The 27,879-nt window shown below is 39.5% G+C and overlaps 4 protein-coding genes across 6 annotated transcripts; 3 read left to right on the top strand and 1 right to left on the bottom strand.

Annotated features, from left to right (window-relative positions):
* The first annotated feature begins 1,070 nt into the window (after positions 1-1,070).
* LOC119075192 (cysteine sulfinic acid decarboxylase) lies at positions 1,071-7,553 on the top strand. Of its 2 annotated transcripts, XM_037181584.1 has the most exons (9): positions 1,072-1,199; positions 1,273-1,474; positions 2,683-2,867; positions 2,935-2,965; positions 3,132-3,226; positions 6,320-6,416; positions 6,472-6,723; positions 6,785-7,039; positions 7,102-7,553. In XM_037181584.1, exons 2-9 carry the CDS (start codon positions 1,349-1,351, stop codon positions 7,525-7,527), a joined length of 1,467 nt encoding a protein of 488 aa, XP_037037479.1. In that variant the 5' UTR covers positions 1,072-1,199; positions 1,273-1,348; the 3' UTR covers positions 7,528-7,553. The 2 variants fall into 2 exon arrangements, with proteins under 2 accessions (XP_037037478.1, XP_037037479.1); XM_037181583.1 differs by having other exon boundaries at positions 1,071-1,474.
* Positions 7,513-8,179, bottom strand: LOC119075204 (INO80 complex subunit C). Its single transcript, XM_037181598.1, has 2 exons — positions 7,943-8,179; positions 7,513-7,853 (listed from the first exon to the last, which is right to left on the bottom strand). Exons 1-2 carry the CDS (start codon positions 8,175-8,177, stop codon positions 7,654-7,656), a joined length of 435 nt encoding a protein of 144 aa, XP_037037493.1. The 5' UTR covers positions 8,178-8,179; the 3' UTR covers positions 7,513-7,653.
* A 2,076-nt stretch (positions 8,180-10,255) lies between these two features.
* On the top strand, positions 10,256-12,089 carry LOC119075196 (1-aminocyclopropane-1-carboxylate oxidase-like). The gene is made up of 5 exons (XM_037181590.1): positions 10,256-10,382; positions 10,537-10,715; positions 11,065-11,198; positions 11,262-11,730; positions 11,801-12,089. Exons 2-5 carry the CDS (start codon positions 10,545-10,547, stop codon positions 12,068-12,070), a joined length of 1,044 nt encoding a protein of 347 aa, XP_037037485.1. The 5' UTR covers positions 10,256-10,382; positions 10,537-10,544; the 3' UTR covers positions 12,071-12,089.
* Positions 12,090-14,120: 2,031 nt separating this feature from the next.
* LOC119075194 (solute carrier family 35 member C2) lies at positions 14,121-21,563 on the top strand. 2 transcript variants are annotated; one of them, XM_037181588.1, is made up of 6 exons: positions 14,121-14,385; positions 14,545-14,791; positions 19,663-19,877; positions 19,957-20,282; positions 20,354-20,529; positions 20,592-21,108. In XM_037181588.1, exons 2-6 carry the CDS (start codon positions 14,552-14,554, stop codon positions 20,952-20,954), a joined length of 1,320 nt encoding a protein of 439 aa, XP_037037483.1. In that variant the 5' UTR covers positions 14,121-14,385; positions 14,545-14,551; the 3' UTR covers positions 20,955-21,108. The 2 variants fall into 2 exon arrangements, with proteins under 2 accessions (XP_037037483.1, XP_037037482.1); XM_037181587.1 differs by having other exon boundaries at positions 14,121-14,791; positions 20,592-21,563.
* Positions 21,564-27,879: the final 6,316 nt, after the last annotated feature.

The raw sequence follows: 27,879 nt of genomic DNA, 5'->3' as shown, positions 1-27,879 counted from the left end.
TATCGCTAGAGTTGACGCTTTCAGCTCGTTACGCAAAAATTAAATTGTGCATCCAATTAGTTCAAACGAGCTGGCCTCATCATCTGCCAAATAATTTTTACCAAAAAAAAATTGACTAAAATTTTACCAACAAAATCTGCGTCGCAGAAAGTGGCATCTGTTCAGGAACAGACCAGCAAGAAAATTTATCTGTCACATGCGACGCAGATTTTTTTGGTAGAATTTTGGTTGTTTCCAGTCAATTTTTTTTTGGTAAAAATTATTTGGCAGATGATGAGATAAAACCTCGAACCTCGATAAGCCTCGAACTAAGCCAGCTTGTTTGAACTAAAATTGGGTGTAAAATTTAATTTTGCGTAACGAAACTGAAAGCGTCAACTCTAGCGATATCATTCATTTTAGAAATTGTACTTCAAAGACTGCGTCACACTTTTCTCGAAGAGATTTTTGTTGGGATCTAAAGTTACAGTTTTCGAACATTATAATGCTGAGTTGCATTAATAACCATTACCACACTAGTACGAAGAACGTAGCCATTTCGATATTGAAATGCCAACTGAAATATTGACGTTATGATGACAAACTGTTGAACACTGTAGTCATGTGTTACCAGCTAAACACCTGGTTAGCACTTGTCGACTTCTTCGATTTTGTTGCGTCAGTTGCTTAATATTAAACATTTCATAGAGACGTCGAACCAGCATTAGAACCGAATGTTTTGATCTGTGCCAGACCGTCACGAAATCTTTTACTTCAATAATTTGAACATTAAGCTGTATGTAAGACGCCATTTGTGCGTAGGGCTCAATGTTTATTTTGTTCTCGCTTCTGTCGATAACCAAATACGGTCAAAGTAGAGATTTAATAAAAAATTGTCTTCAACTGAACGTATTTCGATGCCCCTTAAATGGGACAATTAAAATAACATTAAGAGTATGCGACAAGTATATTCCGACCATATTTATGAGCAGGTGTAAGTACCGTTGATTTCTCGATGCGAAATCGGATAAAGAGATTGCATTGAACGTGCAAAATTTTACGTTGCAACATTGTGTGCGCTCGTTAAATGATGTGCACACATCATTTTGTACACACAGACACTGTGCTCAATATATAAGTTTACCTTTCCGGTGTTTATTGACTTCGTAGACTATCTTATCGAGATACTCGCCTGGAATTTTGTTTAAATTATTGTTCAAGTCAGTTTGTTCTTACTAGTGCAACACATCAGTTGTCATTTTGTTGCTCATCAGTTCACCAAATCGCTTACAGATATTCAAATACACACCAAACGTCCAGTACACACACAAAGCTTTCATTTAATCGGATATCAAAAACAGATCGAATTATGGAATCCTTCACAGACGATTGGACATTATTGAAGGATGTGTACAAAATGTTAGTAGAACACAATGTTTTGCAGACACCCGTTAACGAACCGGTTGTACGATTCGAGCATCCTGTAGATCTTCAGGTAACATTCGGTGAATTGGGTCGAAATCAGTGTAAGTGTGAGGTCTATCGTTAAGCGTCTGTAAAATACATTTTATTAATCTGGGACTCAAGTCACTGAGTGTCAAGTCTAATGCTCAGAACGGATCGGAATCGGAACCTGATTTCGACTCGAACCTGAATGAAGATTTCAGTTTCGATCCGAACTTCATCTGAACCTGAAATGTTCGATTTCGGGTTCAAACCGAACCTGACTTGACTTGACCCGAATCTGACATGAACCTGAAATTTACAGGTAGTTCGGGTAACCCGATATTTGTCGGGAAAATGTTGTGATGTAAAAGTGTCAGGTTCTCGAACCCGATCTGATCCAACCTGAAAATTTCAGGTTCGGGTCAAAACCCGAAAGTAAAAGATCAGGTTCGGGTCAGATTCGTGTCGAGCCAATTCAGCTTCGGGTTGAAACAGAATTTGAAAATTTCAGGTTCAGGTCAAGTTCTAGTCGAACCTTAAATTTTAGCTCAGGTTCGAGTTGATATTAGAGGTGAGCGAGCCGAGGTTTTTTCAAAGCCCGACCCGACCCGTGCCCGACCCGAATCGATTTTTAAAACCCGAGAACCCGAAACCCAACAGAAACTGAAACCCGGCCCGACCCGAACCCGACCCGAATTAAATTTTTGAGACCTGATAACCCGAAACTTGACAGATACTGAGACCCGAAAGATACTGAAACGCGCTAGAATCGAAAATTATTTAAAAAACGCAAAAAAATATTTCATTTTGAAACAGTTTCTTGAATTTCTTCCAAGAAAAACGAAATTGCCTAGGTTAGATCCACATTTAAGTGTCCGACGCTGTGACTTTACATAGAAAACTTTAATTCGGGTCGGTTTCGAATTTAAAATTTAAAACCCGGCCCGACCCGAATTGAATTTTGGGAACCCGAACAACCCGAAGCCCGTTAAAATTGAATCGGGTTCGGGTTCGGGCCGGATCGGGTTCGGGCCGGGCCGGGTTTTTGGCCGACTTCGGGTGGCCCGCTCACCTCTAGTTGATATCCGGTTTGGTTTAACCTGTATTGAAACAAGTCAACCCGATCTGAAATCTGAACCTTACGGAAATACACTTACCGAATGGAAACCTTCTAAATAACTCACTGATTGATACGGCTTTGGTTTGTTATTGCGATTGTAGCGACGTTAGTATTTAGGCCGATTCAAAATTTTGCAGACAAAATTAGATTTGCCCATAGAAGAAGCAGGAATTTCTGCGAAAGAAATCAAAGAAATTTGCGAGCAAATCATTTGTCATTCGGTGAAAACTGGTCATCCTCACTTCTACAATCAACTTTTCGGGCGCGTGGACTCCTATGGATTGGCAGGTAGCTGGATTACCGAAGCACTCAATACGAGTCAGTAAGTGTGATTCAGATCAGAATAGTACTGGCCAAGTCGTTCTCTCACATTCGGAAAAATTCCGTAGGTATACATTCGAGGTCTCACCGGTATTCACTGTAAGTTGGATGGGATTCAATGGGGGTCTCAGTATACTTGTTAGCTGATGGGAATTTGTTTTACATCAAAATGAGATGAGAATGTCAAACAAAACGTTTTTCCATCCAACAAGATGCTTCCATAAACGCCTGAAGCGGTTCGGCGTGTTAAGTTCTTTTGTTTCAGTTAATCGAAAACGAGATCATTCAACAATTCTGTAAGATCTTTGGATATGAGACTGGTGACGGAATTTTCAGCCCCGGAGGATCCATGTCTAATATGTACGTATCGGTCTGACGTTAAACATTTATTGAGGTCAGACTAATCCTTTTGTTATCACAAACTAAATAACAAAACACTGGATATCACACCGGTGATTTATTATTATATCAGTTAGAGGGAGCTGCGGGAATGGCTGAAGAAAATCAACTTTTTGACCATTATTGTAACATTTTTGAAATTTATTGTAATTCCTTCAACTTGAAGTGTACTGGAGGCGGTGCTCCTCCTTCATTAGAAAAAATGTGTGGTATTCAAAGAGAATCAAAGACTACCGGAGCTATGTTTGACTGCCTTTATGTTGACTTTCACTGGCTTTAATTTAAAACAAACGCGGCACGTCCCTATTTGCACTAAATGCATCACGTTAGAACGAATTTTCAGATATTTTCGTAAAGCTTCACTCAGCACTGTAAGTCTGCAAAATAATACAAATTTGGTCAGATTTTCGACCTAGCTTCACTTCAAGCCATTTCTAGATGAAATTTTAGGATATTTTCGACATATTTGCCAGTTTAAGCGCGTCTTTTTCAAATATTTTCCCTCAATGATCTCAAATTTCTATTTGTTGATATTGGACACAATTTATATGAAATTTGAGGAAATTTTCAATTGGTGGGATAAAATGGTCAAATCATGCCCGCACGTTAGTAAGCGGGCGTGACGCAAGTCCACTACCAAAAATGTTTTAACAAAACTTTTTTGAGGACGGTGGAGCATATTTACAGCAACTTTTTGCCTTCTCCATCATAAATCTAACGACCCCCAAACCAGGATATCCATACGAGTTCAACGACCTATCACACGTTACTGCAGCTTCAAAATTGGCCGAGATATTGAACTTCGAAATATTGATGTTTGTATGAAAATAAGCAAAATCTCGAATTTTCAGATAACTGAAATCGCCTACGTTAGTTAGTTAGTTCCTATGGAAAAGTGGATCCAGCAACTCCTAAACGTTTCTATAGATTTTCCTGAAATTTTGGTTATAGGCTAATAATGGCTTAAAAATAAGAATGGAATGTTCAAAAGTTGGAAAAAATCCATATCTTGGGAGCTGGAGTCTCCATACAAATGCCATATAAAAGCCAATTTGTATGTGTGGTGTGTGTGAGTTGTATACTTTGTTGCATGATATGGATGGTGATGTGGTAAGTGATGTGTGTTGTTTTGGGATGTATTTCTTGTATGGAATTGTTGGGATCATTAAGTATTAACTTCCACTAGGTCGGTTCCTAAATTTTGGGATGACAGATGATTCCTCTGGCACTACCTAACTTCCATCTTATTTTTTGATGGATTTGGGTTATTTTCGACATTTGCGAGGTGTTCCAAGGTTGGTTCTTAAATTTTGGGATGACAGGTGATTCCTCTGGCACTACCTAACTTCCATCGAATTTTTTGATGGATTTGGGTTATATTCGACATTTGCGAGGTGTTCCAAGGTTGGTTCTTAAATTTTGGGATGACAGATGATTCCTCTGGCACTACCTAACTTCCATCGGATTTTTTGATGGATTTGGGTTATTTTCGACGTGAGTGAGGTGTTCTAAGATTGGTTCCTAAATTTTGGGATTCAGACTGATTTCTCTAGAATTTTTTGATGTTGTCGAAAATATAGCTGATATCGCTGAGGGTGACGCATTGTGCGTCGTATGCAAGTGTTATCAACAAAAAATTGACCCAAAAAATTTGTGAAAGAAAATTTTACAAAAATTAATTTGCGTCACATGTGGCAGATGATTCGGTTTTCTTTCGTTTGAATTCTTTCAGTACATTTTTCAACCATTTTCCTAACAATACGTTCCTCAACATCTGCCACTTGTGACGCAAATTTCTTTTTGTAAAACTTTCTTTCACAAATTTTTTGAGTCAATTTGTTGTTGATAAAACTTTTGCGTACGACGCACAATGCTTCACCCTCAGCGATATCAGTTATTTTTGAGAATGAGAATGAAATTTGAGGTAATTTTCGATCAATTTTACCGCTTTGTGCAGCGCAATTAAAATGGCACCAAATTTCATAGTATTTGCGCTGCACAAAACGGTAAAATTGATCGAAAATTTCCTCCAATATTCATCTAAAAGTGGTCCAATTTCAACAAATTGGAATTCATTGGCAAGGTCTCGACGAGCTCGGGGAAGTAGTGGAAGGTTTAACGAAATTTGAGATGAGCGAGTATTTGAAAAGGACGCGCTAAGACTGGCAAATATGTCGAAAATGTCTAAAATTTCATCTAAAAGTGTTCCGATTTTTGCAGAGCAGTGAGGGGCCGCGCTTATCATTTCTCTGGATTTTTGGCTCAATAGAAAGCATCCGTCAAGAAATGTGGAAATGGTTTGGAGTGGAGATAGGTCGAAAATCTGGCCAAATTTTTATTATTTTGCATTTGCAGAGTTGCAGGGCTGAGGGAAGCGGTTCGAAAATACCTGAAAATTCGTTTTGGCGTTTAGTGCAAACAGGGACGTTCTTAGCTCGTTTTGATTAATGTCAGTGATAGTCTACATAAGGACAGTCAAACATAGCTCGGGTAGAGATGTGCGGGCCGCCCGAAAATGTCGGGCCGCCCGGGTTTTTATCCGGCCCGACCGGGCCTGGGCCGGGCGGGCTTCAAATCTGTCGGGCTGAGCTTGGACCGGACCTAAAAAACCAAATTTTTGGCCCGATTTTCAAAGATTCGAGCACTTTTTTATATGAAATTTGCTTTCGGGCCGCCCGAAAATGTCGGCCCGTCCGAGTTTTTATCCGGCCCGATCGGGCTTGGGCCGGACGGGCTATAAATACGTCGGGCCAGTTCGGGCCGGGCTTTAAAAATGAATTTCGGACCGGGCTTCGGGCCGGACGGGTTTCAAAAAAACATCTGCCCGCACACCTCTAAGCTCGGGTAGTCTTTGATACTCTATGAATACCACAAATTCTTTAACAAATGAAACAATGGTGGTTTTCATGGTCCATTACCGCAGCTCCGTGAGACAAAAAAGGAAATTGTTAGGCTTCGATGTTCTAATAATTTCTTTAAAAAACCTTTGTAACACTCTTCCCCTCGATGCAATGGTTGTAGACACGAACTGTTTATCAATTAATATATTGTCAGGTATAGCATGGCATTGGCTCGATATCGTTCAGATCCATCTGTTAAACGAACTGGAAACAAATGGTCCAATCCTTTGGTGTGTTTTACTTCCATCGAAGTGAGTAAATTCCCTTCTCCTCCTCTTTGACACCCCATTTTAAACTATGGTTTAGGCTCATTACAGCATCACGAAATCGGTTCACTGGCTAGGCTTGGGAACCGATAATCTCGTTCACGTAGAAACCGACGAGTTTGGCCGAATGATTTGCAAGGATTTAGAGGAGAAAATTGTGCGGGCATTGAACCAGAACAAGCGTCCGTTTTATGTGAATGCCACCGCTGGTACGACAGTCGTGGGAGCGTTTGACGATTTGAATGGCATCGCTGATATTTGTCGCAAGTACCATTTGTGGATGCACGTAGATGTTCGACGGACTTTGGAGGTATTTCGATTTTCCAACTATCTGATTGAGTTCAATGTTCCAGGCCTGTCTCGGTGGAAGTGTAATCTTATCGCAAAAGCACAAACATTTGTTGTCCGGCATCGAGCGATCCGATTCGCTAGCATGGAATCCGCATAAAACGTTAGGCGCTCCGTTGCAGTGTGCGATGCTGCTGGTGAAGCAAAAGGGATTGCTACAAGAATGCAATTCCGCTTCAGCGGACTACCTTTTCCAACAAGATAAATTCTACGACGTTTCGTACGATACGGGCGACAAGAGTGTACAGTGCGGAAGGAAGGTAATCAATTCCGTTAGCAATCGAAATCGCTCGAAAGAGTGATTGGCGAACCTTGCTTATAGGTGGACGCATTCAAACTGTGGCTTATGCTGAAAGCGAGGGGACTCTCCACATTCGAACATCTGCTGGACAATGCAATGGAAATGTCGTCCTATTTGTGGACGTCGATTTCAAGCAAACGGCAATTTCGACCGATCATCGGCCAACCGTTTCAGTACACAAACGTTTGCTTCTGGTACATTCCGATCGGCTTACGCGGACTGGAGGAAACGAACGAGTGGTGGGACAGAATATACACCGTCGCACCGTTGATCAAAGAAATGATGGTAAAATCGGGCACCTTAATGGTCGGATATTCGCCTCTGCCGCACAAGAAAAAGGGCAATTTCTTTCGCATGGCATTGACGTGTCAACCGCCTGTGACACACACGGATATCGATTTCGTTTTGAATCAAATTGACCGACTCGGATCGCACATTGTCATCTGAACTGTATTCAATGGAATCAAATGGACCGCCTTCTTCACAATTACTTAACTCAATTTATCTTAATCCAATTGTCTCAATTGACGAAATAAAAGACTTGCAACACAGCCGCCAACACATCACTTCCTCTCAACCGACTATCGACGATGCTCCTCTCAGTGCTAAATATCCGGCCGTCAAATCCATGGGAAAATTTCGAATCGTCGCAAACTCCTCCGCATTGTGGTAATACAATTTCGTCTGTGGATCGGTGTACAGTGCAATCAGACCGGATATGTCCGAGTACTTTTTAGCCGGCCGAAACGATGGCGGAGGATTCACCGAACTGTCTGCGAGGAAAGGGAAAAACGAAATTGATTCGGGTTGTGGGATGGACGTGACCCCTCCTCCTCTTCTTCTTCTCGATTTCTCGACTTACAGGTAACGGCGTCTTCCGACCATTGAAGTGTACGTTCGGTGGACGTGATCTGTTTCAAAGACTTCCACAATCTTTTTTTAGCAGCCGCGTTGTTCGTTAGAGATGCTCGCTTGAATGGTGGTAGAACTTCCTCTTCGAAATTCATTGTGTGTGGCGTAATTAGCAGGTCAGACTGCCGGAGGTTTTTCTGTTTATGTTTACAATCGAAATGTTTATGAAATGTTGACGTTACCATGGTATATGTTAAACGCACCCGTTGTCATTGCCAGAATGAGTTCGTTCAATACATTGTTTACAGAGCGGGAAATTGAGAATTTTTTTTGAAAATGTTTCATCACTGACAATTTCAGGTGGTTGTTTTCAAGGTTTTGAAAGAGCAGGTTAAGTCACTCATAAAGGCGGGTGACATCAAATTTGTTAAACGCACTCACTACAGATAGTGTGAGAAGTCCAATGAATATAGACCATCCAGGTATGGTCTAATGTCGTCTCGGAGGAAATAACGATTTTAAAAACCGGATTCTAACGCACCCATTTTCATATTATTTTGACAATAATAATGAGTGCGTTCAAGGTAAATCGACATATTTTGAAGAATCGGCCATACCTGGTAGGTGCATTCATTGGAGAAATCAACAAAATATTTTTTTTTTGGAAGTTTTTAAGTTTCATTTTTCATATAAACTTCGCAGCCGTTGACGCAAATTGTGTGTCACCGCCTTCGTGATCAACTCAGAGTTGTCTGAACCTGATCTCTTAGAACATTGGAAAAGTCAACTTGAAAACGAAATTTGTTTTTGTCAAGTTGAATTCGTCCAACGCACTCCAAGAGCAGGTACGAGAACAGAATGTAAATGAGAGGCATGTATAGAGTGTTATGGTGAAAGAGAAGAAGATATTTTGACAAGTACCCCGAGGCAAGTTAAAATAAACTGGTTACCTGTCCTCTCGCTCTCAACGTACCACGTTAAAAGAGAAGCAAATACTTTGACAAGTACCCCAAGGCAAGTTATAATAACTAGTCTTCGGTTTTCTCGCTCTGATCATAACAGTCTATAAATTCATTTTCTTATGGTTGGTATATGCCACGTTACGGACGTTCCATACAAAATAAGAGGCCAAAATGACCGTTGAAAAAATCTGTTCTTGTGCCTGTTATTGGAGTGTGTTGATTCGTCATATCTTAATATTTCTCAAACCTAGTTGGCGCCACAGGAAAATTTTGACACTCGAAAGTAAACATTTGCCTATTGTTATAGAATCCACAATAAATGTTTGTCTGCGTAAACGATAATTTGAGTGAATGTCAATCGATTTGGATAATTGATAGATATTGACATTTGTGAAATCACAGATAAATTTAAAAAATTCGGTCGAGGAGGTTCGGAAATATGGTGGAAAAAGAGCTACAGCTACTTTGGAGGGCTGGTCAAGGTTTTCCGAACCCGATTTTCATAATATTTTCTCAGCTTTTGGAATTATTCAGGTAATATGTTGGTTTACAAAGTTACACCACTCCTCAATCCTCATGGTCCACCCTTCCCAGTTCTAGATCTTTAGGATTTTGAATGATTTCTGAGGCTTTTTTTGGTTCCTTTCTGGATATTTGTTATTATTGAGGTCGTAACAAGTTGGTTATTTGTTCGTTTATTTAACGTCAATTTAACAAACAATTAAAATTCTAGCACCCCACATGGTCTACCATCTTCCCGGTTTCTAGCTTCGGGATTTTGATGAATTTTTCATTTTTTGTTGTTACGTCTGGTCTTTTGGTTTTATGGTGGTGGTAGAAGCTTGGTTCTTTAGATTCCTTAATAAATTTATGGTTCCCAAGTGATTTTTGCTATTTTTTCTTTTCAGCTATGAGCTGTGCACAACATATAAGTGAAAATGTTACTTTTCGCACTTTTCTTATGCTAACTCAATAGGGCTAAGCGCACACTAGGATTGCGGACGCAATTCGGTTAAGGACGCATTAGGATTGCGGACGTGCTAGGAAATTCCTAGCAATTAAGAGTTAGACCAAGGTCCTGAAAGAACAGGTTGAGACCATTCTGAGTTAATCACGGAGGCGGTGACACACAAATTGCGTCAGCGGTTTCGAAGATTACATAAAAAAAGGCATTTTAACAAAAACAAAATTCAGAATTTTCCTAAAAAAAACTTTTCTTCAAGTTGATTTCACGCACAATGTCAGATTATCAATTTCGGTATCACCCGACCTCGTGGCTGTCTTAACCTGTTCTTTCAGAACCTTGAGGAAAACCACTACCACACCTACGTGAACGCACAAATGACATTTCGTTTAGTGTCTATTTTGACAGCATCGAATTATTATGTCCATCAGCTGGTTTCTGTTTATATGTCACTTTTTACGCGTGCGTGAGCTGTTTAGTTTCGTGCCACTCAGTACAGGAGTTGAGTAGGGAACTCTGTGCAGGTGATCTGACTTTCGTACTTATCCCATCCTAATTAACATTCTAACTAAATTAACTTTTGAGATTGAATATTTAATGTTCAACTGGCTTGAAGAGCTACATCTAACTCGTACGGGGCATTGACAAAACCCCTAATGACTATACATTTTCCCACAGATCCGACGATGGAAACTCTTAATGGAATCCATATAATTGACTGTAAAAGCATCTGTACAAGCCCTTTGAATGAGATCCAAGACACGAACGAGTTCCAAGCATTTGCAGAACGGTTCGGAAATGGCTTAAAACGGAACGGTATCGTTTACTTGATAAATACGGCAGTTGATAAGACAGCGGTGAGATAAATGTTAAATGTCAAATGGTGTGTCGTGACCTCCTCTGTTACGGTGCACACTAATTCACATAAAGAACCAAATATGCATCAGGCTCATAATGTACGCCAGTCGATGCGCTCTTGTATACTACGAAAAAATTGGAAATTGAATTTTGATAGTGTCCAGAGCGTAGCGAGCAATTTCCAAATTTTTCCTCGAAATAAACACATCAAATGCAGACCGACGTTACAGCGGAGGGGAGAAAATGTATATTTTCGCACCTGCGTTGTGGAAAACAATTTTTTCTTCGTATGCTTTCAGCACCACATCTAATGTCTGAAAATAACAACCGAAACGACTGTGTTTGCAGGTATCCAATTTAGAGCAAAAATTGACTCAATTCTTTCGGCTGCCATCGGAAGTAAAAGAGACTTACCGTCCACAAACTTTCGGACTTAGCAAATATGGATCTTGGGGATGGAAAGGACCGTTCAAAAAAGTTGTGTAAATAATCCGCCTCAAATTCGAATTCAGTTTTGATTATCAGAGAAAATCTATTCGAAACAGTGCCGAAACGCTTGACTTCACCAGTAATCCACGTTTCGAAGAAGACAGTTTGTATCCGACAGAGATCAGCGAATTCAAGGAAGCGATGATGGCATTCCGGAAGCAATCCAAGGATCTGATGATCAAATTGTTACGCAGTCTCGGCGAATACTTGGAATTGGCAGACAAAGACTTTCTCATCCACCAGCACCGAGCGTTCGAGGAAAATTATGAAATGTCGAAATGTTCCGTGCGTTCGGTGTATTACCCCAAAGCGCTTCATGATCGCAAAACTTCCGTCCAACTTCGACTGCCGGAGCATCAAGACTTCGGCACCATCAATATGATTCGTCAAAGTGCGGAAGGTGGAGGGTTGCAGGCAAAATTATACAATAGAAAGTGGGTGGATGTGCCGCACATTGAAGACAGTTTCGTGTTGCTTGCAGCCAGATGTCTGGAGATGTATAGCGGTGGAAATATTCCGGCCGTGGTAAATTGAATATATCCGAAGAAAATGAATTCTTTTTCGATCAATTTTTACGTTTCTATTAAAATGTTAGTACCACCGCATCGCCTGGACGAACAAAAGTGAAACGGAAGACAGATTGAGCTTCGGTTGTTTCTGGGGACCGGACAGAGACACGTGCGTTCTGTCTCAAGTCGAAGAAAATCCGAATTGGAAGCCGGCCTACGCAAGGATGCAGCCAGGCGAAATATTCGACGATTACTACCACAAAGAGAAGCCAGGATTTTTTGCCACATCCAACAACATCCGCAACCGAAAATCGAAAACTTCCAAAATGTTAACTGTTGATCAAAAAAGCCTGTGAACCAATAAACGACTGGTCTGGTAAAATTTTGGCCGTTTTCCTTACGCATGTACTCATTTACACACTGGGGTTGCAAACACATTTACTCTGGGCGCCGATTTTCGTAACTCCAAATATTCGTAACGTGACAGTTGCGTGTATAAAATCCCGTAAGAACTGTCAAGTTACGAATTCTTAAAGTTAAGAATGTATGAGAATTGAGACCCTGCCGTGTTGCAAAGGGAATGGAAACATCAAAGTGCCTGATTTCCATGAAGTCTTTTCTCGTAGCAATACAATCCAATCAACACTTTACACTTTCTGTTTCCTCTACATACTTTACTCAGTGAATCACCGGGTAATGAGTCATTACTTTATCGACATGAGAGTTAAAGCTCATTTCTGGTGGTTTAAGGAGACATCTATAAAGGACGTCCGCCATTCAGTGTCGGAAGGTAAATTTGTGCATTTAAAGGAGAATGAAAAATGAGATACATTTGACGCTTCAGAAAACCATATTTAAGGAGTTATCAATGACTAAAGTCCTCTATGGCAACACTGAATTGCGGACGTCCTTTATGGATGTCCCCTAGTGAGTAAATTAACTTACGTGATTGTTGAGAACTTTGTATTTGGACACCATTTTCTAACATTTAAAAAATGTCTTTTAAACATGGTTATTGCAAAGAGTAGAGTAGAGTAGAGTCGGCAAGCCTCGACCGCTTTGTCATACGTGCATAATATTTGTTACATGACTAGGGAGAAAAAGATGAAAAGTAGAGTTTTCGTGTGAATTTTGTTGGTCCGAGGCGTAGCCGATGTCAATAAACACACGAAAAAGAGATTTTTCATCTTTTTATCCCGAGTAAAGAAATTTTACATGCTACCGTTGAAAACCGTACTTTTCATGTTTAAAGCACTACTTTCAATGCCCTCAAAGAGATTGGTTTAGCTTGACTCTCAGCTCCATAGAAAGTCACAAAGACATGGGCTTTTTTGGAAGTAATCTTATCACCGTGTCCACGTTAATCACGGAGGTAGCTACATTTTCCACTAGTATTTTCACGACATGCGAAAGGAATTTTCTAAAAATGTGAATGGAAAAAATCCACTGGACCGACGTCATCTTCCAAATTTTTCTCGGAATAGATCTTTTCCAAGGTCATATAAGGTTCTAATGTTCACATAACCCAAGTGACCTTGCTGCAAACAAAATGTCGTAACAGATACTTATTGTGAGGCTGGTAGGGCGAGTGTGGTATCGTTGTAAAGCTTAGACTGCAGGCTGATCAGGCATTATTGTTTTGTTGCAGGCAGGGTCAACCTGTGTATTGCAGATGAGTCCTAGTTTCGCCGAGGATGGTGAAAATAAAATTTTTTCAAATATTGTACAATTCAGACAAATTTTGTAAAATCCATTCTCGGCGTTTAATAGAGCATGGAATCCTCTACCAATATCGCCATTCAAAGAGTTTCAAACTTTTTTCGTCTTGGACATATCACCATTCAAAGATGTCGAATTTTCGACTTTAGCTGGCTGTAGCTACGTGATCAAGTTGTAGAGGGGAGCCATTTCAATACGAATTAGCTTAGAATTAGTCCCTCTATCCATTGCGATAGCAATCTGTATTCAAATTGACTCGTCGGTCCCGCACGGCCATGAGTGCCGGTTCTCCGAAACGGCTGGAAAATTTTGCGAACTGAATGTGGTTCCTTATAGTACACGAGTCCGTCAATAAGAATATAAAAAAAAAATCAGAGGTGGTGTCGCGACTTTATTTTAGTTTTGTTCAACCCCACCGTGAGGCGGTTGACACCAAATTTTATAAACAGATAGTGTGAGAAATCAACTTGAAGAAAATATTTTTCTCGGAAATTCAGAATTTTGTTTTTGTTAAGTTCCATTTTACATATTACCAAATATTTTACATTTAAATATCTCAGCCGTTGACGCAATTGTGTCTTAACATGTTCTTTCAGAACCTTGCTAGACCCGCGATACGCGCGATACACATAATTGCAGAGCTCTAGTTACCGGTAATTAAACGCACTCTCAGAGCGGAATAAAAAACAAATGTCAACGTCACCTTTCCTACGATCACTTTTTTGAAACCGCAGCATATGCGTGTTTTTCACGTAAAATTTTCCATCAAAAATGCAACAAACCAATTCCATATGGTTGGTTTAAACAAAAGAAGTGGCTCGTAGAAACAGTGATTTGAAGGGAGGCTAAAAATAGACCGCTGAAGGCCATCAAACGTTTAGCAATCAATCTTGTTTACCATTTATTTGTGCTGTAAAGTTCATTGTGACGAGTTCCATCAACCAGTGCATTGGTAAATAAATTGTGCAATTGACTGTGTTTGTGTTTACTATCAGAAAATCGACGTACACGTTACTCGATTAGTGTCTAGAGACGAAACGGGGACCAAACAAACAAGAAACAACCATTCGAAAAGTATGAATCTTTAACGAACATTCCTCGATTGATACAGCAAAACAATGTCTGAGACCCGATATGAACGAGTTACCCAAGCAAACGTAGACAATGACAACACCGAACCGAGCCTGGACATCAATTCAAATGATAGCCTAACAAGAGACGACGACACAACAATCGAAATGCCCAATCAACGTTTGTTGCATGGATTCGCGCAGACAGCCATATCGACACTGGGATTGATTTTGATCTATTTTACGCTGTCCATTGGATTAACGTTTTATCAGAGGAATTTCTTGAAGGTAAGATTGATACGGGTCAAGTTCGGTAGATTACATTCGGTGCTCGTGTGCGACATATCAACATGCTAGCAGTCGTTGGGTCTTTTCGCTATTCAATTTATGGTGTAGCAACAGTTGAAGGTTCGACATATCGGAAATATTATTTTGCGTTGCATTTACGTGGCGTTGAAGTTATCACATTGGTGGAACTTTGCTCTGTAGCAGTCACAGCAAATTAATCTCTCAGAATTACATTGCGGCTAATCAGTGTTCGAATCTGTATCTGCCAGTGAGGTCTGTGTATACTGACGATACTGACACAAACAATCGTTTGATAAGAACGTACACTGACAAAGCAAACAGATAACAGTTTGAAGGCCCTTGATGAAAGTTACACGAGAAAACACAGAGCAATCACCCTCTCTCTCTCTCTCTCTCTCTCTGATGTAAGTTCCACTCGCATTTCGCATTACTTTGTCGTAAAATTTTCCGGCTGTTCCATTTTCAAGTAGTTTGATCGAATATACGAAAACAACTTACGCAGTAAACCGCTACTGAACCAACGCTTTATTTGCAGCATTGAAATGAAACTTGAAACTTGATTTGCTGGAAATTAACTTCCTCGATGCGGTAACAACACACGCCGAGTATAATACGAAATAGGTAGTGACCGCGATAGAGTTGAATTTAACTAGTTGCCCTTTGTTGGGGCTTCTTAACCATTTTCCTGTTTCCGTAATGAAATCCAGTCTGTCTGTACTCATGTTTTGTATCATACAGTCGGCGACGTTGAAATATCGTTTCAGCTGGTTAAGTCATACGAACCAAACTGCTTATCGGGTTGACACGGCTGAAGTGGTACTGGTGAAACCGTATAAACACGTGGATATTTGTTTGTTTGCAAAATGAGTAACTTATTTGAGGGTTATCAGTTCAGTCACTTGTGTCAGAAAAAGTGGCTCCGCTCGCTCTTACTGCAGCCCCTTGTATCAATCCATTCGCTTTTCGTTTTATAATTTTTTGTCTTCATATCATGTGACTTTCCAAAGAGCCCTCACTTAATGAAATTGGTTTCGAATCGGCGAGGTGCGGTTACCTCAAAGGTTACGGAATATCCGTGTGACTTTTTGTGAAAATCACTTTTTCGACGCCATTTTCTTTCGCTAAAAAGAGTTTAGTTCCACTGTTTCTCATGCCCTCATGAGATAAAGAGAGGGATTCTTTTGAAAAACAGCCTACCGAAATCGGACGCATTTTCCGGTGGACTTTTTTATATATGCCTAGAAAGGACTTCGACCCTAGAAACCAAAACCACTTTCAAAAAAATTCTTCGAAGTTTGTGTGGCTGGTGAAAGTTGATCAAAAAACGAAAACTTGCACTTTTCTTACCAAAATTTCTCCAGTTACACGAGCCGTACATGGTGGTATGGGGTATCATTTGAAAGGTAATTTTATGTGCTTTTGGGCCAAATATGGTTTCAAATTTTCGGCTTTCGATCACCTTTCACCAGCCATTCGAAGAATTTTTTTGAAAGTGGTTTTGGTTTCTAGGGTCGAAGTCCTTTCTAGGTACCTGTTACTGCCAGCATCACTGATACACGGAAATCGGATACAACTTCACGCCGTTCGGAGTGTCAAAGTTCTCTTTTCCACAAAGTCATCGCGGGAGGAGCACGTTTTTTCCGTAAAATGGAAAATTCGATTGACTAAGCCGATCTATACGTTCTACACCCGATTTAATTGTGTATTGTCCTTACTATATTGGAAGTCCGGATTGTGGTCGTCCCACAAACGTAAGTTCCGTCAAATTTCTGTGTGTAAAGACACATCCTGATTTGATTTGTTCACATAGAAATTTATAGCTGCTCGAACCTTCGATTGAATAAACTTTTTACACGAACGTCTCGACTGCTCATTCATTTTCACGACCGCAATACGGATCCCGCCAGCAACAGTACCTACAAAAAGTTCCACCAGAAAACACGCCCGATTTCGGTAGGCTGTTTTTCAAAAGAATCCCTTAGAAGACTATTATAAATCGAAAATCGAGCGGATTGACACAGACACATGGGACTGGACTATATCGGACATAGTTTAATCAACACACACACAATGTGTTTATCAGTCGTAGATGAAATACTATTTATGTTTTGCGTTGATTGAACCAATAATATTTGAATTTCAATTTAGTCTTAAGTCTAGGCAAATACATTTAAAGACTGAAATGTCTTTCACATTTGCATGATTCATTCCCCGCTGCATAAGTTAAAACGCTATAAAAAATGTCTATTTATTTTGCAAATCGCCTGCGGTCGTTGGAATGACATGAATTTATTTTCATTTCTCTTTTCAATCGATTTTCGTCAGATAATGGATTAGCTTTAAAACTGATATAGCAAGTACGTGCTCTAATGTTCAAATGTTAGAATTTTTATGTATGGCAGTAGATTTGACCGTTGAAAATGGCGATACAACAATACAGCTGTGAACGTTTGGCATCTTGTGTACAACATATTCAAGTATTTGTTTGTGAAGTAATGAATCAGTTGGGAATCCTTTGACGTAAAATAACTTTCTATATAGCACCCGTCCGAACGAACTGGCCGACGAGCTTGCAAGAGCAGGCGCAGAAAAACTCCCTCTAGGGCCAGAGCCTCGACTAAAAGCTCCCCCATCTTATTTCAAAAAAGTAAACCTAGAATGGAAAAAAAAGCTTTCACGAAACATTGGAAGTCTATCACCCACGCCCGCCAATCTAAAAACAACATCCCAATTAGCCAAAAGAAGTCAAGATACTTCCTATCGCTTAGCAAGAAAAACATCAAAAGAATCACCGGCGTCCTCACAGGTCACTGTTTCCTAAACAAACACGCCCATACAATCGGTGTACACAACGACCCCCACTGCAACAAATGTGGAGAAATAGAATCATCCGAACACTTCCTATGTAAATGCCCAGCGTACATAACTGAAAGAGCCAAATGCCTAGGAGCCTACATCCTCCCACATAACATAATTTGGAGCATTTCACCTAACCATATACTCGATTACCTCAACATAACAAACAGGTTGTAGGTAATTATAAATGCACAACAGGCCCACTGGAGGCTTAGGTGCAGGGGTTCGCCCCACCCACTCATACTAAACTAAACTAAACTAGCACCCGTCCCATAGTGTGTACTTTCAAAAACAAGTACTGACGTGGCATACCCGTTAGTCTATTCTTTATATTTAATTAAACAAGATTGGCTCTAGGACAAAATAACTCCGGACAAAATATCCCCCCGCAAAGTTTATGTTGACTTGCATTATTGATCCATTACTTTTCCATAACTTTTACATAACACACATAAATTTGACGAACTATCCATACCTTTTACACAATTTTTACATCAATTATTCATAAACTTTACATCAATAATTTTACATAAATCCAATATGATTCGTGACTTTTCGTCGATTGACTATTTGTAAGTCTCCTTTAATAATAACGTTTCTCGAGTGATAGAATAGTATTTTGTTTGTCTAGTGTTGAAATATCGCGATCTCGTCGCTCATTTCCGACGCACTATAAACAAAACGTTGTTCCTAACTTATGCTAAGAGGCTTTTTTAACGAACTCGATTCCAGCACTCGCCTCCGGCTCTCAATTCGCTAAAAAAGCTTCTGTTCACACCAAGGGGTCTAACTCACGAGTCGGTCATCCGATTTCCATAAACTTTTTTTTGTCGATTGGTATTGTAAATACCTTTCATTTGACGTATCACTGACAAGTGTAGTGCTTAAATGTTTGGAGATATCGTCGAAAAACACTTAGGCACTTATTGGGCCCCAGCTCCGGAGAGGTCGATCTGAAATCACCCATCTTCGAACTTAGCCTGTCTTTTGATAATACCAAACGGGGAAAAAAAGAATTTTAGAAATCGGATTTGTTTTACTCAAGTTAGAGAACGGACAGACGGACAGACAGACAGACAGACATCTCTAGACAACCACAATAGGTTTCCCCTTACTCAGGGAGTCCAATTCGACGTGTTACAAACGTATGCGTAAACCTATAAGACCCCAGTACTTCGTACGGGTCTAAAAAGACGAAAATCCTTGAAAATTGAAAAGAAAATCCTTTCAGAGGCCATCTAGAACGAGTAAAAAATCCTTTCGTCAACCAAAACGAATAACTGCCCTCTGACAATCCTCTGAGGATTTTCAAGGATTTTCCTATCGTTTTCCAAGAATTTTTAAAATATTTTTTAATTTTCAAGAATTTTCTTCATCTTTTTGAGCCTTGTCATGGATTTTCAATGATTTTGCGGATTTTCTTTCGTAAAATTTTGAAGAATTTTCTATGAATATTTAACCCTCGTTAACTGATTAATCGATAAGTCAAGATAAGACGTTTATCTAGCAAATTGAGGTTCAGTTTGCTAGCATGAATGGTTTATCGTTTTCAGAATAGAAGAACCCCGCATACTTAGCGACCAACGAGTCTCAATTCTTGGCAACCAAATATATATCTGGACCGAGTTCCAAGTAGTTTTGTTGATCCGAGTAAGAATTTATCGAAATTATGATTTCACGCTCAACTTATAAATTGCTATCAATAAGACGTGGCGTGTATGTTTAATAGGGTGGTCCAAAAAATAGTTCGTTTGACTTGTTTGAGTCCCTCTGGGCAATTGTGAAAGGTCATGACGGTCTCCGTTTCACGTCGTGACGTTTCACAATTGCCACGGGAACCCGAACAAGTCACACAAACTATTTTTTGGACCACCCTAATGTTTGACTGCATTCTCTCTGCAAACTTTCCCAACATTAGAATAAGTCCGTTCGTCAGTTGAACAAAATGAATTCGTCGCCAAATTTTAATTTTCCAACATCGCTGCTATTTCCAGCAATTCCATTATCCACTGTTGGTCGTCTGTTGCCACTTGGTGTTCAAACTTTTCCTGTCCTTTGTGATAAGAATTATTTATCGCCTGGTTACCGGAATAACGCGCATCCAGATCGACTGGCGAACGTCAATGAAAGCAATGTCACCGTCTGGCCTAGCCAGCGGCATTGACATTGGCTTCTCAAACTGGGGACTGGAATTGGTTACAGTCTCGTTGTAAGTTAACATTCGCCGAAACGTTATGAGCAACAGGTCGGAGCGATGAATTAAAATGTTTTTTTTTTGGCCGGGACAGGTACACGATGACCAAATCGACTACCATCGTGTTCATATTGATTTTTGCCATTCTATTGAAATTGGAGAAAAAATCCTGGTCACTGATGATGATTGTCGTGATGATTTCGATGGGACTGTTCATGTTCACGTACAAATCGACCAATTTCAATGCACTGGGTTTCTCGTTCCTTATCTTTGCGTCATTGTGTAGCGGTATACGCTGGTCATTTGCACAATTAGTCATGCAAAAATCCAAGCTTGGGCTACACAATCCGATTGACATGATTTACTACATGCAGCCGTGGATGTTGCTTTCGATAGTTCCGTTCACTATCGGATTCGAAGGCAAGTACAGTCCAGAATAGTTGCATCAGCAGAGAGAGAAAATCTAATTTCAATCGTTTCTACAACAACAGGTCAACGCATCTACGAGGCTAGCATGACACTTAGCACCGTACCTATCGCTGATGTAAGGTACCTCGCAATCCAATTGGTTTTTGGAGCATTTATCGCTTTTGCCATGGAGTTGAGTGAATTCTTGGTGTTGTCGAAAACATCCAGTTTGACTCTGTCGGTATCGGGAATATTCAAGGTTTGTGTAGTAACGGCTAGCTGTTGAACGGCCAATTCCTCTAACTAGCAACACACTTCCAGGAAATTTGTCAGCTAGTGCTGGCCATCGAACTAGACGGCGACCAATTGAGCCCACTGAACGTGTTGGGTCTGATTATGTGCCTCGGCGGCATATGCTGCCATGTCATCCACAAATACTACGTGATGACATCCAGTGCGTACAGCGAGACTACGAAATTGGACACCGACACGGCCGTATCGTTTGACAAAGCAGCGAACGGAGTGCAACAGGTTAATTTGAAAAAGTACCGTAAGGATCAGAGTGTACCACTGCTGCAAGCCGATATATTGGACAGTACCGATTCGGATGCGTCGGAGAATGATAATCAAAATGGATCGGATGTCATTTTCGATGTGTTGAAGCGACGCGATATGAGAAGGTAGGAAGAGAGTTGTGAGTGAGTTAACGGAACGTATTTATATCAATGGATTTGTTATGGCATAAGTGTGTGGATGGTGGATGCCAGGCTGTGGAATTTGTTAATTTTTTTTTGTTTTAACTGAGTTTACTTAAAAACAAGAATGTGTGTCCTCGTAAGATGAATTTTGTTTAGAAAACGATGAAACGAAAGACTTCAATTTTACGTTAATTAGAGAAACTTACTGCTCTGTGTTACAATCCAATTTTGTATTCCGAATTGAGTCAGCTTATTTACTTATTTTATACAAACAACAACATTCTACAAATTGAAATTGAAATTTTATTAAAACGAAAAAAAAAATGGAGAAAATCTATTTACGATGAGGATTGGGCGAGGCGAGTCAATCTAACATACGTAAAATCTTAACTTTGCATTTTATAATTCTAATCGAAATATACTTCACATTCCATGTACGGTTAAATGACAAATGGCAATGCATCTCTGAGAGTATTTAAGAGTCAATTCGCCAATTTCTCAGCCACTTGGAAAACAAGCTCGCGCCGATATTATTGAGTTATAGCTCATTCGATTCGTCGTTCAATTCTAGCGAGGGGGTGTCTGCCATTTTCTCTCAAAAAAGTCCAGTTTGGGTGTAATGTGTCTACATGTGATGTGATGTCAGAGGGTGGTCAGAACACTTTTTTAGCAATAACTGGAGGAAGGAGAGACACAAAAAGTTGAAACTTTGTAGGATTGTTGGCCTAATCCACGGCCGACCGTTTGAGCCCACTCTGCATCGCTACACCATTTCCCTACAGTCACATAGGCTTACCGACTATGAGCAAAATGTATGAAAATAGTTATTTTTCGAAAAAAGTTAATCGGAATCGATCGGCTATGGGCTAGAATTGTCCCCCACCAGACACGTTACTAATAAAAAAAACATTTTGGACAAAAATTTGGTTCGAATTTACTCTTTTATTCCAGCCGTAAATGTCAACTTTTTTTCAAATGGTCCGCAAATCCTGCAACACAAAACTTCTGTGGTAGATTTTTGATATGTGATAGAGGCTGAAGCCAGCTACCATAATATGTAGTTCACCCATTAGAACAATGATGTTGCAGAGGTACAGTACTATTTGAAAGTTGACCATACTTTGACTGATGGCTGGCCATGGGTGGCGCGTGCGGAGGTCAGAGTGGGCTCAAACGGTCGGCCGTGGATAGGCCAACAGTCCCACAAAGTTTCAACTTTTTGTGGTACTCCTTCCTCAAGTTATTGCTAAAAAAGTGTTCTGACCACCCTCTGACATCACATCACATGTAGACACATTACACCCAAACTGTATTTTTTTGAGAAAAAATGGCAGACACCCCATCGCTAGAATTAAACGACGAATCGAATGATCTATAACTCAATAATATCGGCGCGAGCTTGTTTCAGAAATTGAAAATTTGGCTGACAAATTGGCGAATTGACTGTTAATGGCTTTACTCGGGGGAGGTCGGATTCCAATCTTAATTTTTAAAAAAATGTCAAACGGTACCCGGCGGGAGGTGCGGGAGAATAGGAAAAGGAGGAAAAAATTCAGTTTTTCTTGCTTTCTCGCCATTAGCTACTGTTGCACACAAACCCCATTTTCCTAAAAAATAAATATTTTCGGACTCGTCATTATCGTCAATACCTTTCATTTGACATATGGCACACCTTTTTTGAGCGAAAACATCCAAAAATATTTTTGAAATTGAAGATGCAAAGTATGAGAAATCAAATTGAAATTTGGAAATAAAATGAGATTCGAGCCCGAGACCTCTTGCTTATGAAGCAAGCGGTCAACGATCTGAACCACCGGACTGAAGTTAGGTGGACACGCAAAACAGAGGTTAACAACGTAAAACTGAGATTTTTTTATGTTGGGTCTCAAAACAGTCGGGGCGTATTAGCATGTTCAACGGAAGTACTCCAAAACAGCGAGTTGCCGAAACAGTGTTCTTGTTTTGTTTTGTGTTCTGGTTTTTCAAGCATATTTTTGGGATATTATCAAAATCGAATTATCGATCAAAAATCGTGTGGGATATGGCAAATGAAAGGTATTGACGAGACGAATCCGAAAGTATTTAATATTTTTTAGGAAAATCTGGTTTGTCGATCAGTAGTTATAGGCCTGATTTATTGCCTCGAACCAGATATTTACTTGAACGTTTTCAGATTTTAGGAATTTTCAAAATAAAAATTCCCAAAAAGTGGCCATTCCCGAACCTGATCGGTTTTGGATCAGTGAACAAAACTGAAATAGAGTCGCGACACCACCTCTGATTTTTTTCAAATATTCTTATTGAGGGACTCGAGTACTATAAGGAACCACATTCAGTTCGCAAAATTTTCCAGCCCTTTCGGAGAACCGGCACTCATGGCCGTGCGGGACCGACGTGTCAATTTGAATACAGATTGTTATCGCAACGGATAGAAATGGCTCCCCTCGACAACTTGACCACGTAGCTACAGCCAGCTAAAGTCGAAAATTCGTCATCTTTGAATGGTGCTATGTCCAAGACGAAGAAAGTTTGAAACTCTTTGAATGGCGATATTGGTAGAGGATCCCATGCGCTATTAAAAGCCGAGAATGGATTTTACAAAATTTGTCTGAATTGTAAAATATTTGAAAATTTTTATTTTCACCATCCTCGGCGAAACTTGAACTCGTCTGTAATACACAGGTTGACCCTGTCTGCAACAAAACAATAATGCCTGATCAGCCTGCAGTCTAAGCTTTACAACGATACCATACTCGCCATACCAGCCTCACAACAAGTATCTGTTACGACATTTTGTTGGCAGCAACGTCACTCTACGAAAAATAATTCAATTTATAATCCATCTTCAAGTGCCCGTTCCTTCAGGATGAGTGGTATTGTTATACATTCTTCATAAATAAGTGGCTTAAGCTATTTGCAGCAATTCTTAATTCTTACATTAATTACGTGTAACTGGAGTCGGTTTAAGCTGATTTCGCTAGCCATTAGGGGAAATTTACCCTACATTTAGGTTCAAGCTCAAGAAATCTCGGCAAGTACTAAATTAACATCACCACATAGTTTGTCGTTTGGCCAGATCTCAGAGAGATGCATTGTTATATTCGTGCCGATTCAGATGCTTTTTTCATTTATATTATTGATGTTTATTAAGTGTGAAAATGTAAAATATTATAAGCGAAACAAAATGTATTAATACTTTTTAAAGCCAGTGAAAGACGAAGGAAGAAGAGAGAGACGAAACCAATCAAACCAAATGCAATCCATCTATTTCCAATTTTAACAAATATAAACCGACACGACTGTCAGGTGGAAGCAGAATATTTCGATAAAACTGTCTGTGAATCCTACTATTGGAGGACGTCAGATTTTCTGAACAAAAAATCCAAACGAAAACACAAACGGAAGGGGCAAGTTTGACAGATTCGCCGAAAAATGATTAAATTCTGACTCCAAGGATTTTAATTAAACAAAATGCCATTGTGGAGCTGATGAAACAGAGAAAGTAATTGTTTTCTGAATCGGGCCAATATGTGCCGAGCGATAAACATTTGAAAATGTGACACGTTTGCAAGACTTTGATATCAAAGTCTTATCGCTCGGAAAATATTGGCCTGATTGAGAAAACAATTAGTTTACCGGACTCCTGAGATCGTGCGTTACACAATAACACTTTGTTTAATTGAAGTCCCTGAGATTAGAATTTAAACATTTTTCGGTGAATCTGTCAAACTTGCCCTTTCCGTTTTCATTTGAATTTTCTGTTCAGAAAATCTGACATTCTCATTAGGTAACGTCAGATTGTTCGAACCGATACGGAATGTCCAACACAAACGATTTTTCTTTGGCAAATGTACATTGTCCCAAAGAAAAATTGTTTCCGTTTGTGTTGGACATTCCGTTTCTGTTCAAACAATCTGACGTTCCCTATAAATGGCAGATAGCTTCGATAATTCAGTGTACGTACAGTTAGAGGCAATGACATTTCAGCATGAATTTTCTTCTGCAAATTTACCACTACAACGTGTGTATCAGTTTCAGCCGTATCTTCTTCTTCTTCTTCTTCTTTTTCAGCCTGTTTCTATCCACTGTTGGATATAGGCCTCTGCAATATTCTTAATTCTGTTTGTCCGTCAACAAGTGTCGAAAACTTTGCGTTTCAGACTTTTATTCATTTTGCTTTTGAAAATGAGTCTGAGTTTTCCGAACGCTGCCCATGCAAGACCAATCCTACGTCTTATTTCTGCAGTCTGGTTGTCCAGACCTAACTTCAGTTTATGTCCTAGATATACGTAGCTGTCGACTCGTTCAATGACAGACAAGTGTCACCAATTTTGATTTCTCTATCGCCCCCGATGTTGGTCATGACTTTTGTTTTCGATAAGTTCATCTTGAGGCCAACTTTGCTTGCCTCTTCACTTAACTGTTGTAGCATAAGCTGAGCCGTATAAACAGTTTTAATTGCATCTGAAAAACAGCTGAGGCAAATTCATGCTGAAATTTCACTGCCTCTGACTGTAATTAATTTTCTTAGTTGCCCGGTCTGAGTGTGTACGTTACTAATGTACGAAGTCTTTTGAGAGCAGGGGAAAGGTTTACAGACAGTTTCATGAGAATGTGATTGAATCGATTTTATTCTGCTGACCTGCAAAATCAAATGAAATGATAACAGATGGCGTTACTGTCGCCTCATTGGTGAGGCAGCAGCAACGCCATCTGTTATCATTTTTTGACAATTTTTTTTTTACAAAACGAACGAGCAGAAATTTACAGACCGTGAACACTTTGTCGTATAAATGTCACTTCTTCATTTTTGAACTGAGACCACAGTGATGCTCCCACACAATTTCTGTTCGTTCTTGTTAATATTTATAACTCTGATTGATTGTGGCCATAATAGAAATGTTCAGCTTTCACTTATATTATTTACGAAAGATGAAGACTGTTCGAACTGAAGCGAATTCTATAAAATTCGTTTGTCTCATTTTTTTTGTCTTATTCCGTAAAACGAAACTGCACAGTCTGCATGAACTGTAAAATTGATGTGGCTAATTGTAAAATGTTTCAAAAAACACTTAAGCGCGCGTAAATATACGAAATTGTGAATTACATTGCTACGTAATGATAAGAAGAAGAAGAGAAAATTGTACAAAACTTTCTATTTTTCAATGTATTTTTTTAAGGTAATTTATCAAATTTAAAATAAAAACGTTTTTTGTCCAATCAACAAATTTTCGTTTATTTTCGTTTTACAACAAGTTGTGAAATTGGGTTGTTTTCGTCACTAGACTGTGATGTTTCCAACCGAATGAGAATTTCTCACTGAGAAATGCTTTTTCAGGCACTACTCAGGCTTACATACGAAAAGGAAACCTGACACTCTTTGGTCCAATGGAAATCTGTACGTTTCCGTCCCAGGTTATTCAAGGGTTTTGCCAGTGCAGCAAAATTCGGAATGAATTTACGATAGTAATTCATAAATGCGACGAAACGCTTTACAGCATCTTTGTCTTGTGGGGCTGGATATTTCTGAACTGCCTCGGTTTTGGACGGGTCAGGATATATCCCATGATCAGTGCACATGTGACCCAAATAAGTTACTTCAGTTTTAAAAAATTTACATTTATCAGGATGCAGTTTTAGGTTGTATTTTTCACAAACTTGAAAAGCTGACTCGAGGTTCTTCATGTGGTGCTTTTCTGAGCATCCGACTACTACTATGTCATCAATATAGAGGAACCATTGCAATGGTGACACTCCTGAGAATGCTAGAGACATCATTCTACTGAATGAATTTGGAGATACGTTCAGCCCGAAGGGTAGAACTTTCCACCGGTATGACCCATTATCCGTGCTAAATGACGTTATGTCTCTTGAAGTTTCCTCCAAAGGAACTTGATGGAATCCTCCGTAGAGGTCTAAAATTGAAAAGAACTTTGCACGGCCCAAATTATCAAGGATGTCTTCTATCCTAGGCAATGGAAATTTATCCGCAATAAGTTTTTTATTAACCATGCGGTAATCAACACAGAGCCTCCATCTCTTCTCACCATTGAGAGGTGGCTTAGGGACAAGTATTATGGGACTATTGTAATTTGAACGGCTAGGTTCAATGAGATTGCTATCTAGAAATTTTTTGATCTGCTTATTTATTTCTTCTTTCTGTGAGTGTGGTAACCTATAATTTTTTATATAAACTGGTTCTGTATCAACAACTCTTAATTCTTGCTTGTAAAAATTGTTAACTGTCAGTTTATCAGAATCTAAAGTGAAAATGTCAGGATATTTGTCCCACAGTTTTTGCATTTTCGACCTATATAAGGGGTTTGTATTCTTTCTGAGTTTTTCAAAAAGTTGTGTTTTTCTGTTTTCTTTTGAGCTGGCTTGTTTTAGATCGACTATGTCGTATTTAGAAAGCGGCTCTGTTTCAATGAAACTACTTTTTTTAACTGCTCTGTAGGAGGTGTTAACGTTCAGTATCCGTATTAAAGGATTTGATGATGATACAATTGTTCGTGGTACCAAAACACCCTCTTCAATTTCTTGGTCTAATACCAGTACATCTCCTACAGAAGATAATTTAATTGAACGAACTACTTCACTACGCGCTGGTAAAACCATCACATCATCTTCAGGGCCTTCCAGTAGTGGAATTGGTAGAATGTAGCCATTCAAATTAATATTAAGAGTCATCTTATTCAGGTCAATGCTACATTTGTAAAAATGAAGGAAATCCTTCCCAATAATCCCATCTGAAGGGATGTCGAAATCATCTGGCACTACATGGAGTAATGCTGGCACAATTTCGTTATCAACATAAAAATCAACGCATATCGTTCCTAAGGATAATATTATTTCATTAGTAAATCCTTTAATGCTGATTATATCATTTACATTCATACGCTTAGCCACGT

Source organism: Bradysia coprophila, unplaced genomic scaffold (assembly GCF_014529535.1).
Source record: "Bradysia coprophila strain Holo2 unplaced genomic scaffold, BU_Bcop_v1 contig_193, whole genome shotgun sequence".
Taxonomy (NCBI): domain Eukaryota; kingdom Metazoa; phylum Arthropoda; class Insecta; order Diptera; family Sciaridae; genus Bradysia; species Bradysia coprophila.
This window is presented reverse-complemented; position numbering and strand designations above follow the sequence as displayed.